We start from the raw sequence: 16,113 nt of genomic DNA on the forward strand, positions 1-16,113 counted from the left end.
AAAGAATTATAAACAGCTTTTAAAAAATTCAGGTGTTCATTTACAGCATAGCAAAGCAATAAGAACCAACACCACTATAAAAAACAACAACAAATAATTAGATTTCTATTCAAATAAAGGTTTAAAATATGTGAAAATTAAATCTTTCTAGAGAACATGGACATGTTCCTCTTGCTCTTAAGGTTATGATGAGAGCCGGTAGGATAAATTTGCTTAATTGGGAATGTAATTAAGATAACAAGTGCTTGTAATAATTAAATAGGTCAAACCATTGTAAAGAGCTTTCTCTGTACCAGGTATGTATAACCTGACATTCATTTACAAATTTTTCATTTTAAAAGTATTTCTCATCAGTCAGTAACCTACTCCTTTTTTTAACATATTAAAGATTTCAAACATAAAAGTCTTGCAAAGCAAGATAGCTCTCCAAGCTAGGATGCTTGTTTGTCATGTGTGCAATACAGGTTTGATGCTGTTTTCCACAGCATGGGGGAAGCTTTGGTATGGTAATGTATTACCTTTTTCTCATTTCCTCTCTTTTTCTCTCTCTGTTTCTATGTGAAAAGTCAGCTCAGAGTATTGAATTCCTGGTATATATATATATTTTTCTATATAATTCAAACATGAATTATGGACTCTGAAAATACTTCCTAAGTGTCATAAAGAAATTTACATTGTTATATATAGGAAGCAAGAATAAAGATCAGGATAAAAATTGGAGTAGCATCTCTTAAGATGATTTACAAATTAGTATGTAAGGATATCTCTTCAAATTCATGAATGATATTTTAATGTTAGTTATTTTTACTTATTTCATGAGTTATATGTAAAATAGAAATGTCTGGTTATCATATACTTTATAACAAAAGTTCAAAAAATAATTGTAATAACTTCCTAGTACAATGAGTAATTCTGGACACCTTGGAAAAGTTAATAACTTTGGTAGGTAAAGATAAGGATGAACAATTAGTAAATTGCATTCTTATTTGTCATAAGAATTCTGTCATGATTCTTGTCCTAAGACTCAGAGAATTTTAAAAAGACTTCCAATAAAGATATTCAAAGTTTATATACATCTTCTAAGCAACAAAAAAGCAGTAGCTTAAAAAAAAAATCCCTAAATTTCACAAAGAAAAAGTATGAAGCCTATAATTTTAAAGACTATGTAGTTGTGAATAATGTTAACAATTGATTACAATGATAATAATACTAACAATGTAAGTAGAGGTGGCCATGATTTCTTCAGAAAGTAGGGTGTATAATACACTGAATAATTTAAAAACTTCTCACAAAATGTCTTTAAATTGACTGTCATAACCATTTTGAAGGTGATAAACTAAGGTTAAAACCTGACAAGAAGCTAGGACATAAATTAGTATTTAATTTCAAAACCTGTGCTATTTCACATGAATGAATTACATCATATAACAAGAGTTAGTAAATATGGCCTCAGTGACATTAAGATTATTTGAAGATAACAAGGTTTGTGAACTGATATATGAAAGGAAGAAGAACTTAACTGTGTTCAGAAATAAAAGGAAATCACCCATAAAACCTGCAATGTTGTTTCGTATAAGTCAGACTAAGACAGAAAAATGTAAATTTCTTGAAAATTCTTTAATAGTGGTTTGCTATCTGTGCAGGGTAAATCATGTGGGCTGTACAAAGCTGGAGGCCACTAAACATTCTTGACAAATAGTTTGCCATACTGATTGTCTGAACATGTGGACAGTCCTGACTATACAACTGCAGCTAGTATACAACCTGGGTCACCAACTTCTATCTCAGAGATTACATAAGAGCTGTGGCAAACATAAGAGACTTGAATTTGTATCATTTATCATCAATATGCTTAGCTGAGCTTTGTAGTTAAAAAAAAACTCAAATAAAGCCAAAACATTACTCAAAGTATTCCTCAACCAATGATGATAAGTGCCATGCAATCTAAACACAACTGCACAGAACACAGCCCAGGCCATGCACTAGCTAACACACTACCACGAAATAAATGAGGAATACACACGTGGACTCATATAAAGAAGCCATCCACGAAGGAGTACCAAAGTTAGGAATCTGTGGAAGATTAAGAGGCAGACTTGGAACTTTTGGAAGAGCTACATTGGGAAGACTGTTGGCGATATTCCTGTAAAGAAAGAAACAATATGGGAAGGGACCACCATAAGCAATAACTATAGATGGCCATGTATAAAGTTATAAGTTTAGGAGTGAAGAGGCAGATGCTCTATGGATATAAAGCAAGATACCTACTTGACAGGCTGCCATGTTTCTTGCTCAAAACCTCTGTGAATTGACTGTGCGATAGAAGACTCCATGAGATCAACATAGCGGACAACCAAGGGCACAAATATTTCTTGCAAGTGTTTGTGAAATTTTCCATTGCATAAAAGTGCTGAAACAGTCAAGCAGAGATAGCATTCATCAGAGGGATAGTATCAGGCATTTGGAAAACATGGGTGAAAAACTTTTCCTGAAAGGGTCAGATATTGAAGAACTGATAGAATACAGATGATGATGGAAATAATGAAAACTGAGTAGTAAGTATTATTGACCTTTGACATACGGTAATCAAGACCATGAAAAGATTAACATTTAATGTTTTTTGCCACCAGGGTTATCATTGGGATTAGGTGATTGCATGACTCCACTGTTTGTGGTGGCCATTTTTTGACAGAGGGAGGGTGAGAGAGAAAGAGAAAGAGAGGGTGAAGAGAGACACCTATAGCACTGCTCCACTGCTTGTGAAGTTTCCGCTGTACAAGCAGGGATTGAATATAGATCCTTACACATGATAAAGTTTACTCTACTGGTGAGCCACCACCCTGCCCATCACAAACACATTATATCTCTACAAGATGTTGCAGGTAAGTCTCTTTTGCTTTCTCAGAGGAATGACATGTGACATATAGGATTACTGGCTGGAAGAGTTAGTTCAGAGAAGCTATCAGATCCTCTAAATATCTGATACACATAAATATAGAAACAGAGTTATGATCCTTGTGCTATGCTATTTATCACAAAAAAACTGATTAAATTTAACTAGTTAATTAATTAATTAATTTGTACCAGTAAACCGCCAAGCTCTGACTTGTGGTGGTACAGGGGACTGAACCTGGGACTTTGGAGGCATGGGCATCTTTTTTTTTCACTTTGTTATTTTTATTTATTAATTGCCTCCAGGGTTATTGCTAGGACTCAGTGCCTGCACTATGAATCCACTGTTTCTGGAGGCTATTTTTTCCCCTTTGTTGCCCTTGTTGTTTATTGTTTTTGTTACTATTGTTATTGCTATTGTTGTTGTTGTTGGATAGGACAGAGAGAAATAGAGAAAGGAGGGGGAAACAGAGAGGGGAAGAGAAAAAGATAAGACACCTGCTTTACCACTTGTGAAGTGACTTCCCTGCAAGTGGGGAGCTGGGGGCTCAAACTGGGATCCTTGTGCCATTCTTTGCGCTTTGCACCGTGTGCTCTTAACCTGCTGTGCCACTGCTCAGCCCGGCATGAACAACATCTTTTTACAGATATTATCTTCCTTATCCCTTATTCAGTTTTCATTTGTCTGTATTGCATTGTCATGTGGCCATTCATACCTAAAGGCAGTTATAGAAGTCTCACACAACTATGCTACTGGCACTGGGCTGCTGGGCACAAAATATACTTATATCCCTCAGAAGATGGATGTTTTCCATGCAGAGGACTTGATTTCATTTTTTAAAATTTTTTATTTTTTAATATTTATTTATTCCATTTTTGTTGCCCTTGTTTTTATGGTTGTGGTTATTATTGTTGTTATTGATGTCATCATTGTTGGATAGGACAGAGAGAAGTGGAGAGAGGAGGGGAAGAGAAAGGAGGAGAGAAAGATAGACACCTGCAGACCTGCTTCACTGCCTGTGAAGTGACTCCCCTGCAGGTGGGGAGCTGGGGGCTCGAACCGGGATCCTTACGCCCCTTCTTGTGCTTTGTGCCACCTGCACTTAACCCTCTGCGCTACTACTGACCGACTCCCGGGACTTCATTAGCACATAGATGAGTGTTGTAGACTGAACTTTGTATCTCTTTCAAATTCATGTTTAATCCTGAACTCCCAATGTGATGGTATTATGAGATGAGTGATTTTGGAGGTGTTTACGTCATGAGGGCTTCTCATGAATGAGATCAGTGACACTGATCTATGAGAGACATCAAAGAGACCTCTCAATCTTTTTTTATCTTTCTTTTCTGTAGTACCAGGGGCTTAGACACAAGTGATTTCACCAATCCTAGTCTGACCTTTTCATCCTTTCTACTGGGGTGTGTGTGGGGGGGAGCACTGGGGGAGATGTAAGGGAGAGAAATGAAAGCACCAGAGCTTCTCCCAGTGTGGCAGCACTTCTATATGGTACCAGAGCTGAACCTTATCCATAAGCATGACAGGGCATGCTCTTTTTCTGGATGAACTAACTTACGCTCTCTCAATGCCACATTAGTCTCTGTGTGGATCAGAAAACAGGCCCTGCCTCATCACATACCAAATCTAAAAATGCTTTGACCTTGGACTTCCAAGTCTTACAAACCATGAGAAAAAAAAAAATTGTTGTCTATAGGTCACTCAGTCCATTTGTGCAATCAGAATACAGCAAGTCAGTTGGTATGTGCTTAAGTTGCATTGTGAAAGGACTGAGAAATCATAAAAATGTAGTGCAAGGTAACATCTAATAAATAATTAATAACATACTTTTTGCATAATGGAATATATTTCTTAAGTGAACATATCCCAAGTCCTACTGGAAAGTTTTAAAATAACCCTCAAAGTGTAAGTATATTCTTTTATAAACACACTCCATGGTAGGGAAAATAAACTTTAATTAAACATGAAAAGCAGAGACGTCATCCACACAAAATTTTCTATACTATCGAGTGCATTTTTAAACGAAATTTTTTTGGTATAGAAAAGAGAGAGAGAAGATATCAAAGCAATGTTCAGCTTTAGTGGTGCTGGTAATTGAATACAGGGTCTCTGGCAAGCAGATTTTATATTCTAACACTGCACTATTTCCCCAGTACTATGTTAATAAAAATCAAATTTTAGGGGGCTGGGCGGTAGCACACTGGGTTAAATGTACATGGCGCAAAGAGCAAGGACTGGCTTAAGAATCTGGGTTCAGCAGAGGGTAGACAGCATAATGGTTATGCAAACAGACTCTCATGCCTGAGGCTTCAAAGTCCCAGGTTCAATCCCCACATCACCATAAGCCAGAGCTGAACAGTGCTCTGGTTAAAAAAAAAAAAAAAAGAATCCGGGTTCAAGCCACCCAGCTCCCCACCTGCAGAGGGGTCACTTCAAAAGCAGTGAAGCAGGTCTGCAGGTGTCTATTTTTCTCTCCCCCTCTGTCTTTCCCTCCTCTCTGGATTTCTCTCTGTCCTATCCAACAACTATGACAGCAATGACAATAACAACAAAGATAAAGAACAAGGGCAACAAAAGGGAAAAAACAGCCTCCAGGAACAATAGATTTGTAGTGCTGGCACTGAGTCCCTGTGATAACTTTCGGGGCAAAAAAAAAAAAATATATATATATATATATATATATATATGTATATATAAACTCATGGGCTCATGTTTTAGAAAACTAGAAAGTAATGGTATAATTTCCTTGGCAATTAGATTCAGGAACAGGAAGGGGCTGGATGCTGGAACATCTGGGAGTGCATAAATTATGAAGTGCAAGGACCTGCCTTCAAGCTAACAGTCTCTAGCTACAAGGGGGAACTTCATCAGTTGGTGAGCAGTGCTGCAGGTGGTTTTTGCCTCTCCCTATCAAAGTAAGGTAATTAAAATTAAATGGGAGGGAGAAGTGGGGAAGAGAGAAAAAGGGCAGTAAGAAAAGGAAAAATGAAAGCAAATACACACAAAGGAAGAAAAGACAAAATTAGGTTTCAAAAGGCAAAATGACTAAAGTACATTGTCCACTATATTTGCCTATGTAAACGTATTCTCAGTTGTCCATATGCCAGTTTTCACTCCTCTCCTTCAAAATCCCCTCTTAATATGTAGCCCGAGGCATCAGAATGCATGTTCTCATGTTCTACATATCATTTAATAAGAACAGGTTGTAGCTTGAGTCTGCCACCTGCCCAAATCAAGCCTTAACAAGGTATCCAAACCATCAGCTTATTCACTGGGAGAGGCAAATTCTCAATGCATCCTTGTCAAATGATTTAAAATAATTTTTAATTCCCTATATTGTAAATGAGGCATGAAAATTAAAAGGACTACTCAGAAAGTGTCTCAAATAGTGGTTATAAGAATGGAAGCAGGGGGTCAGCAGCTACTTCTGTGATAAAAGTTGTTTTTACTTCCGAAACAGTCTGTGCTTCCAAATTTCACCCTGTCAGAAAATAATGAAGCATCAATGACATCAGCCCAATGGTACAATTAGAAACAGCAAAACAAAAGGCTTAAATAAGATGTAAACTCAGAATATAGTTGTGCCCAATTATTTTTATGCATCTTGGTAATTAATAAATTTGTGTTCATTATTTACATTCCAAAGGATTCTTACATTAAGAAAGGTACTTGTCATAGACTTTCACAATAAAATTTCAGCCCAGTATTTAAGCTACAATCCAACTAACAATTACTGAGACAATAATCACTTTGTAAATGAAGAGTAAGCAGATAAAAGAACCTGCTTAATTCCTAGAGTAAAAATACGCTGTTGGCTCCTAAGTCAATATAACTCAAGTTTATATTGCTCTGCCCCTTCCAATTAATCAGCACTAGTGGATTATTAGAGGAATTATTCTTCACATAAAATTCTAATTAGGCATTTTGGGAGGAAATGAGTATGCATAACTGGCAAAACAAACAACAGAAACCAGAACAGAAACAGCAGATTTTGCCATAAAATAATGTAAGGAACCACTAAAGGAACTATTCAAGAAATAATATGTATCTGCCTTCAGAAATAATGCAAGCAAGGGACTCCAACACAAAATAGTGATCCTCTCACCTAAATGCATATAATAAAGATTCTCATAAAAGAAAATATAAATATAGGATTCAGCAAAAAATAAAATCAGGACTTTTGCTCATGCTAGCACCACATAATAGTAAAAACACACACACACACACACATATTCTGAAATCTAGGAACAGCATCTAGACAAGAATGTAGCACATTAGGTACACACTCAGTAAGTGTCTGCATAATAAATATTAATAACTTCCTCAAAGGAAACAGTGAATTTTACTAGAGTTGAATAGGAGAACTCATTGGGTTTTAATAATAATAAAAATTTGAGATGTAATTTTACATAATTTGGCAGTATTTAATTTATACTTTACAAGCATAAGAACTTCTTAAAATCATATCAAATGTTTATTTTCTCCTTGGGGTTTCTGTTAAAACATGCTCACCTACTTATCTGCCTGTCTGTCTGCCTATCTAACCATTATCTATCACAAGAAAGTATATCAAGGGAGCCGGGCAGTGGCGCAGTGGGTTAAGCACACATGGCGCAAAGCAAAAGAACCAGCTTAAGGATCCTGGTTCGAGCCCCCCGGCTCTCACCTGCAGGGGTGTTGCTTCACAGGCAGTGAAACAAGTCTGCAGGTGTCTCTCTCTCCCCCTCTCTGTCTTCCCCTCCTCTCTCCATTTCTTTCTGTCCTACCCAACAACAGCGACGTCGACAACAACAATAATAACTACAACAATAAAATAACAAGGGCAACTAAAGGGAAAATGTATATATAAAGAAAGTATATCAAGAGTAATAATGTTATTTTTATTTTCTGGGTAGAAAATCTAGTCCAACAAATCTACTTTTAAAATTGTACATTAGAATATCTTTAAAATGTTATATTTTGATAGATGGAAGATAATTAGAGAGCTCTGAACTCCAACTCCATCAGGACTCCAAGAGAGAAGAGGAAAAAGAATGGATATTTGGAAGTAGTAATAGGTGTAGGAGAGACTTGGAAAGGAAGAGAAGACAGGACTATGTGAAAGGGGGTGGGTAATACATACAAATAGAGACAGTTGTAGAAATAATAGTTAACCCATATTTGCAATAGAACTGCTGTAGCTGCCAATGGACGGAATGGGGATACAGAATTCTGGTGGTGGGGACAGTGTGGAATCATATCCTTGTTATCCTATAATTTTGTAAATAAATACTAAATCACTATAAATTAAAAAGACCCAAATGTTATGTATATATACATATATATATATTTGTGTGTGTGTGTGTGTGTGTGTGTGTGTGTGTGTGACTTAAGGCATCTGAGGCAGCACAACCAGCTGTAGGAGAGAACTTGAAAAGCTCTTGACCAGAGCCAGGGTGAGAGCTGGGAAGTTAATTTCATGTGTGCCATCCAAAAGGTGACGCCAGGACAGAAAACTAGCATGGAATGTGAGTTGTGCCTAGGGGTGATGGTCAAAATACTTTACAACAGGCTGCGGAAATGGTATAAAGGTGATGCAAAAAGGCTCAGGCCTGAGGCTCCAAAGTCCCAGGTTCAATCCCTAGCACCACAATAAACCAGAGCTGAGATTTTATTTATTTATTTATTTCAGTTAGACACAGAGAAGTAGAAAGACAGGAAAAAGAGACCACTGAACCTCCCTTCAAAGCTCTGGGAACTGGGCTTGAACCTGAGTTGTGCACATAGCAAAGCAGTACACTATCCAAGTGAGGTTATTTCCCTGAGTAGTGTTCTATTTTTAAGAAAATGAAAAAATTAACAACAGGTATAGTACTATACAGATGCAGTTATAGAACTATATGTGGAGGGCCGGGAACAATATTTTACCTGTAACTCAGCTGAAATATATTATACATAACTGAATCATATTTCTATAACTTAATTGCATTATACTTTGTAGTCTATGTAGGTCCCTACATTCCATTTGATTATATACTTGTCAAGGGAAGGGACTATTTTTTTATTAGTGATTTAATAACGATTGGCAAGGTTCTGTGATAAGAATGGTACAATTCCATACAATTCAACTTCCACCACCAGAATTCCATTACCCCCCGCCCATTAGAAGTTGCCTTATTCTTTATCTTTCAGGAAATATGGACCCAAGGAGCTTCTGGAATTGCTACTCCTCTGGACATGAACATTGACAGGTCCACCCTTACCCCAGCCCTTTTTTTTTTTTTTAACCAGAGTCACTGATCAGCTCTGGTTTATGTTGATGCAGGGGATTGAACCTAGGACTTCGAAGCCTCAGGCATGACAGTCTGTTTGCATTACCATTATGCTATCTATCCCTGCCCTCCCCCAGCCCATTTCTATCTTTCCCTAGTGGGGTAGGGCTCTGGGGAGGTGAGGTTCCAGCACACATTGGTGAGGTTGTCTGCCCAGGAAAGTCAGGATGGAATCATGGTAGCATCTGCAACTTGGTGGCTGAAAAGCATTAATATATAAATAAGAAAAAAAAAGTTTAATAATCAGGAACCTAGAGATAAGAGTATAGCAGATGAACTTTGGGGTCTTCAAATTGGAGGGCACTAAGAAGTCTATTTTAGGTATATTCCGAGCCTATAACTTTATTAAGTTTTGCCTGAGCCTGACAGCTAACATGCAGGTAGGCTGGGTATTATTTGGGAAGATGGTTTTGGAGTTAAGAACAGGACTAGAAAGCTGGAGCAGGACAGAGAAAAGTATATAAATGTTGTTAACTGTAAACTCCATTGATCTGACATAGGGCCCAAGTCTATTTATATTTAGCACAGGGGCCTGTTTAACCTCTGTATCACTGTCAGTCTGAGCTCACAGTCTGTGGTCATAGCTAGGAATATTCCAGGCTGCACTCATGTCAGGAACCATTTTTCTCGAGTGGCAGAGTATGTTGACCCAGCCTCCCTTCACAGTGGGGCAATTTCTACCACTGTTATTCTACATTGACAGCAGTGTACTGTAGTATCCCACAAGAGGGTTTATGATGTTCCTGATGGAAATGACCAGTGATGGTGGAGAGAGGCATCTGTTAAGAGGTCTAGGTCCATCTTATCTATAAGGGTTCCCTGGCCAGGGCCTTAGATGATAGGGTGTCTTGGTAGTGACTAAAAGGGCCCTCATTAAAGCAAGCTGGTGGTCTCTTGCTCTTATCCAACTTTTGTAGTCCTTACTTAACCTGACACGGTTGGACTTAGAGTGATTCCCACACAAATATGCAACAGATCCCTCTCTGCACCATCACAGCTCAACCTTTCTTCATCAGTTTTGTACTTCCAGAGTGTGGCAGTTTTATTTTCTAGCTTTGCTATTCTATCCTCAATCGTATTTTTTTCTGGATACAAGGTGCCTTAGATAGGCCTTACTGCTGTTGATGGTTTCCTTTAACTCCAGTATTTTGTTTTGGAGTTCTCTTTTTGTGAATTATTTATGTATTTGCCACCAAGGTTATCATTGTAGCCTGCACCAAGAATCCACAGCTCCTAATGGTAATTTTTTTCTTTCTATTTTTACTGGATGACGGCAGAGAGAAATTGAGAGGGGAAGAGGTAGACAGAGAGGGAGAGAGAAAGATGGACACCTGTCGGTCTGTTTCACTGCTCATGAAGTGTCCTCCCTGCAGGAGGAGGGTGGGGGCTTGAACCTGGGTCCTTATGCATGGTGTTACGTGCAGTTAACCAAATGTGCCACTGCCCCTTTTTTTTTTTTTTTTTCAGCTCTTTGGTGAAGAGATGTCTGGATTCCTTAATTTGCATTTATATGTTATGGTTGGAGTCTTGAACTGTCTTCATAATTAGCTTTCTGAATTAAATTCTGATCTTTTCCAAGTGATGTTAGACCTTTGAATTGTTTCAGCTGGGTGTGGTTTCTGTTTAACCAGCAGGTGGCGACGTGGCTGTGTTGTTTATTATGTGGTAGTGTGGCATGGGGTGGGGAGAGTCTTCTTGTTACTCAGGTCAGTGGGAGGTCTCGAAACTTTACATCAGGCTCAACCTGATGTTGTTGACTGGCTATGGAAGAAGGGCAAACGCTAGAAGAAGGTCAGTGGGAGACCCTTTCTGTTTCCCATGGCTGTGGTTACAACTCCTGATCCCAGAAGGGTGGTATGGATGCTGTTGCCCATGGCTCAGTGCCCAGCTGTGCTTGCTTTTTCCAGACTAAATTCTGGCCGCCAGCTGCCCTATTCCATGGTCTCTGCTGACTCGCACTGCTTCCCACCACTTATTGCCAAGTCCAAGCTCCAAAATGGCTCCTTCTGCTTTCTCTCAGCTGCTGGCATAGCTCTGACTTCAAGCTGCCTCTGGCCCAAGTTGCTTCTCTGGTCCCTTTCCATGCGCAAGTTTCCTCAAACTGTGTAGACTGTGTTATAAGGCTCCAGGTATTCTTTTGTTGCTGTTTTAGCTGGTTTCCCCATCATGTGATCTTTCAGTCTGTTACTCCTTGACCACACCCCATGTTCAAGTCAGCACTTCTTATGCTTCTTTTATAAGATCAATATGAAAGCACATTGGATAAAAACCTGTAATTTAATTCTCACACATAGTGATGCCTGATCTTTGAAGTCAGTGTCCCATGACACTTGTGCCTTATAATGGGAACAACTGAATATAATTATACATGACAAAGTCTTCATGTGTGGGGACCCAGTGCACAGTGGTGAAGGGAGATGTAAGTTGTCTGTGGAACTGATGTGCAGAGACTTGTTATGGGGAAATAAACTATACTTAGGTGACAACTGTCTTGCAAAGCATACTTTCCTAACAAATGATAAAAAAATAACAACAACAAAAAGAAACAAAGTGAGGGAAAATACAAGATGAAATTTCAACAAACCCGTGGAGTATTTAATCAGATTTTAGAACTTAAAAGGCCAGAGTTAGGGAAATGTTGACAGGGAGTGGGGGACCCAGTATACTGTGGTAATGGAAGATGGCAATTTGTTGGGGGGCAGGGAGTGAGGTAAACTGACACCTATATTGGGGAGATGTGAAACTGTACCCTAGTGACAACAATCCTGTAAATCAAGATTTCTTCAATAAAGTAAAATAATAAAACAGTAAGTAAGTAAGTAAGAAAATAAACACATTCAGTAAAGGAACTTTAGCAATACTGTGGGATTCAGCTCTAAAAAATGGTAGTGACACCTTGATTTTATACTCGTTTATGATTATAATGGGTAAATCAAAATCAGACACACAGTTTGAATTCAGCCAGCTGTAGGGATTGGAGCGAAACCTATCTTCACTATTATTTCATCATTTGTAAAAGTGCTACCTATAAAACTAAGCTGGCACTCGACTTGATGTAATCTGGAAATGATATCTATTCTGCATTGTTCCTAGAATACGTACGTGCAGCTATATATATAAACACCAATTCATGAGCTTCAGATGCACAGCTCATCTAAGCACTTGAGGTAAAATAACACGCAGGTGTCAGCCTCCCGTATTTCAAAGCTTGAAGATTAACCTAATATACAATACGGTGACCTAACAGTTCTTCAATTGAAAGAAATCTGAAAAATCATCTCTGATACAGCCTAAGTGTGAGAATAACCCAGCGGGAGTTCCACCTCTTTATTTCTTAATGAGTTTTTTGATAATGAGAGGTGACTTTGCCAGTCACTCTGGGCTCTATTATGGCTAATTTGACTCCACTTCACTCTCCTTGTTAATTATTAACACTAGCCTTTTTATCCTCATGAGACCACATTCCAATTTTTCTTTTTTTTTAATTTTATTTTTTATGAGCCCATCTTTATGATGGTGAAAGTCTTGAAGAATAGGTTTTCACTTAGTGTAGTGCCTGGGCATTTATTATTTGTTTAGAAAGAGCTGCTGTGACATTGACTATATAAGTATGGGTGTTCTTTAGGATGGCTTTAATGTGCTAGCAATGTGAAAAGGCTGTTAATTAAAGAAGAAGCACCGTGGTATTTTTCACTTGGGAATCAGTTCCCAAAAGAATGGTCATTTGCCACTTGCTAGCATATCCACAGATTAAAAGGTGACTAGCTCCGAAGGTTTGCCTTTAAGTAGCATTGAAAAAAAAAAAAAAAAAGATCCGCCATTTGCAGATGGCATTCATTTGTCAGAAGCGGTCACTTAGCATGTCTGTTATCCTCGAGATAATTGTGGAAAATAGCATGCAAGGGTAGAAACTGTCTTTACTAGCTTTACAGTAGTTCAGCATCATTTAACATTCATACTAATTGCTCATTAGGAAAACATTTATTTTTCCCAAACTTTACTATCTCTCTTTCTCAAAGTTGTTTCCTTAGATACCATTTAAAGTGATTTCCCATCTAATGATCTCTTTAGCTGAGAGAAGTGGATCAGGGTGGAGACAGGGAGGAGGGAAGAGGCAAATAACAACTCAGTTTTCTATGGAACAAAATAACAAAATGAAGAACTCTGCTTTTGTTTTCATCATCACTCTTGCTCTGGGAATCACTGGGTGAGTCTACTAGGGGCAGGAGATTGGGGACAGTTGCTGAAACTGTGGTGCAGCTGGTACTCTTCCCCTGAGGAAAATCACATTTCATCTCCAAGGATTCTGAAGGCAAAGACTTTTTACCTTATCATGACCAACTATAAGGAGAGACACAGACCTAGAAGTGTTTCTTTTCTTTAAAACAGAAATCAAGGGGGTCAGACGCTAGCGCAGTGGGTTAAGCGTACATGGCACAAAGCGCAAGGACCAGCATAAGGATCCCGGTTCCAGCCCTGGCTCCCCACCTGTAGGGGAGTTGCTTCACAAGCGGTGAAGCAGGTCTGCAGGAGTCTATCTTTCTCTCCCCCTCTGTCTTCCCCTCCTCTCTCCATTTCTCTCTGTTCTATCCAGCAACAACAACAATACCAACAATAATAGTAACCACAACAACGATAAAACAACAAGGCAACAAAAGGGCGGGGGGGAAATGGCCTCCAGGAGCAGTGGATTCATAGTGCTGGCACCGTGCCCCAGCAATAATCCTGGAGGCAAAAAACAAAACAAAAACAGAAATAAAGTCTTCACCACTAAATCTTTCACCTACTAATTTAGTTCCTGAAATTTCTGCTATGGACATTTGGGAAAGGACATGCTAAGACAATTTGTGCTATTATGTGGTCCTTTTGTACCAACTTTCTTCCTTTGCCACCACAACTAAAGGCCCTTATAAAGTTTTTCTCAGGTAAGAATAAAATTTTCAGGATTATCCTATCATTCTTTCTTCTTTTAAAAATAATTTTTAAATTATCTTTATTTGATAAAGAACAGCCAGAAATCGATAGGAAGGGAGGTAGAGAGGGTGAGAGACAGAGAGACACCTGCAGTACTGTTTTATCACTTGTGAAGCTTTCCTCCTGCAGGTAGGGACTGAGGGTTTGAACCTGGGTCCTTGCTCATTGTAACATGTGTGATCAACCAGGTGTGCTATCACCCAGCACCTATCCTATCTTCCTTAGATAGATGTATTGTGTAATTATGCCCCAAGGATCTATTTTTGTCACTGCAGTCTAAGACTGTACTGGATGACCAAGTGATTGATCAGTCATGAATTCACCTGACAGAACTTGTCAATCATATAACCATCTAGAGTTTCCATTTCCTCAGCTAGAGAATGAAAGATTTGTCTACCATAGACCTCTTACCACTTCCAAAACATAAACACCTATTTTTAAATGCCAAAACATAACCATGTCAATAGACTGAGGAAGGTAAATAACCAGAAGGGACATCTGAATTATTCATTAAAAACAAAGACATCTCGGCTATCGAGTATCCAAGACACAGAAAAATGTACAGATTCAACTCCATTAGTTAGAAACAGTGTAATATTTTTTATCTTAAAAAAGTAAACATATATATGCATCATCATTAAAAAATCATAACCATTTAAAAGCTATACATAATTAGTGGTATGCCATGTGTGGGGCTAATAGTACGACTTTTATTCAGCAATTATCTCCTGTTCCAGGATAGGATATTTTGTAGCAATTATTCCTGGCTAAAGTTGCAATTAATTAGAATGTGGACTATAGCACTAATTGGGGTAATATGATAAAAACTATCATGCTATGGCTGTGATGTAAAGATCTTTCTTCCAAGGGGGAGTTAAAAGGGTAGAAGTTTCATGTTTTTCCCATAAGATTTCTAAGCTTGGGGGTAGCTATGGGCTGATATTCAACATTTGAATTGAATTCACTATGTCATGATCTGCATTTTTCAGCCAGAAGATAAAGCAAATATATAATTATCAGTAGTATTCTTCATGACTTCAAGTGTGATACCTATAACAAGTAAGTATGGTTTTGTAAGATACTGAGCTACTACTACTCAGTAGTCTTGGCTTTGGATAGTTACTTCTTAAGGTTGAGATGAAAGTAACTGAGTTCTATTTCAGTTCCCTGGATTATACCATACTCCCAATACCAAAAGGAAATTATGGCACTGGGGAACCTTCCAATTTATCTCACTTACATGGATAAGCTGTTTTTCTCTGAAATAATTATTGTTTTCTAAAATCTGTTAGTCACTGTAAAATCACAGCTAAAATTAAGACTTACCTTCAAAATTAAAGTTCACAAAAAGATTAACAATTAATGAATCCATATTTTGACTGAGTAATTAATAGCAGTTATAGAAATGGCTTAAAACTGAAAAGGAATATGACTCTGTTGAATTAAATCTTGGATTAAATATTTGCAAGTCTGGTGGGAAATTAAAATTCTGCTATTCTCATTTCTGTGTTCTTTTTGTTAAAGATTTGTAAATTTACTCTTTCAATAAAGAACTTAGAAAATGTAAATACTACAGATGTTAATTCATTGTCTTTGCAGAAAGAATTCCCCAAATAACTTCTAGGAAATCTGTAATATGTTTTGTTTGATTTCTACAAATAAATTCTAACATGTTGAATTGATCCATATTTACTACAAGCTATAAACATTAAAAAATAACTAATTTTTGCATAAATCCCCTCAAATATAAATTTGATCAAATATTGAATTTTCATGCAAATAGAAAACTAGATAATAAGTTAGAAATAATACAATTCAGAAATATCTCACCTGGATAGCACACTGCTTTGCTATGTGTGCAGCAGCTCAGGTTCAAGCCTAGCCTTCCATATTGCACTCTAGGAAGCTTTAGTGCTGTGG

The 16,113-nt window shown here is 37.8% G+C and overlaps 1 protein-coding gene across 9 annotated transcripts in view; it reads right to left on the reverse strand.

The window, feature by feature from the left end:
* Positions 1 to 16,113, reverse strand: part of CADPS2 (calcium dependent secretion activator 2) — a 614,124-nt gene that overhangs the window by 71,685 nt on the left and 526,326 nt on the right. For 5 of the 9 annotated variants that reach the window (XM_060196500.1, XM_060196498.1, XM_060196499.1 and 2 more), the window contains 2 exons: positions 2,269 to 2,410; positions 2,024 to 2,143 (listed from right to left, as the gene is read on the reverse strand). In XM_060196500.1, coding sequence (XP_060052483.1) covers positions 2,024 to 2,143; positions 2,269 to 2,410 — 262 coding nt within the window. The remainder of the gene's footprint in view (positions 1 to 2,023; positions 2,144 to 2,268; positions 2,411 to 16,113) is intronic. The other 4 variants (XM_060196497.1, XM_060196496.1, XM_060196494.1 and 1 more) reach the window with 1 other exon arrangement.

This window comes from Erinaceus europaeus, chromosome 8, assembly GCF_950295315.1.
Source record: "Erinaceus europaeus chromosome 8, mEriEur2.1, whole genome shotgun sequence".
Lineage (NCBI taxonomy): Eukaryota > Metazoa > Chordata > Mammalia > Eulipotyphla > Erinaceidae > Erinaceus > Erinaceus europaeus.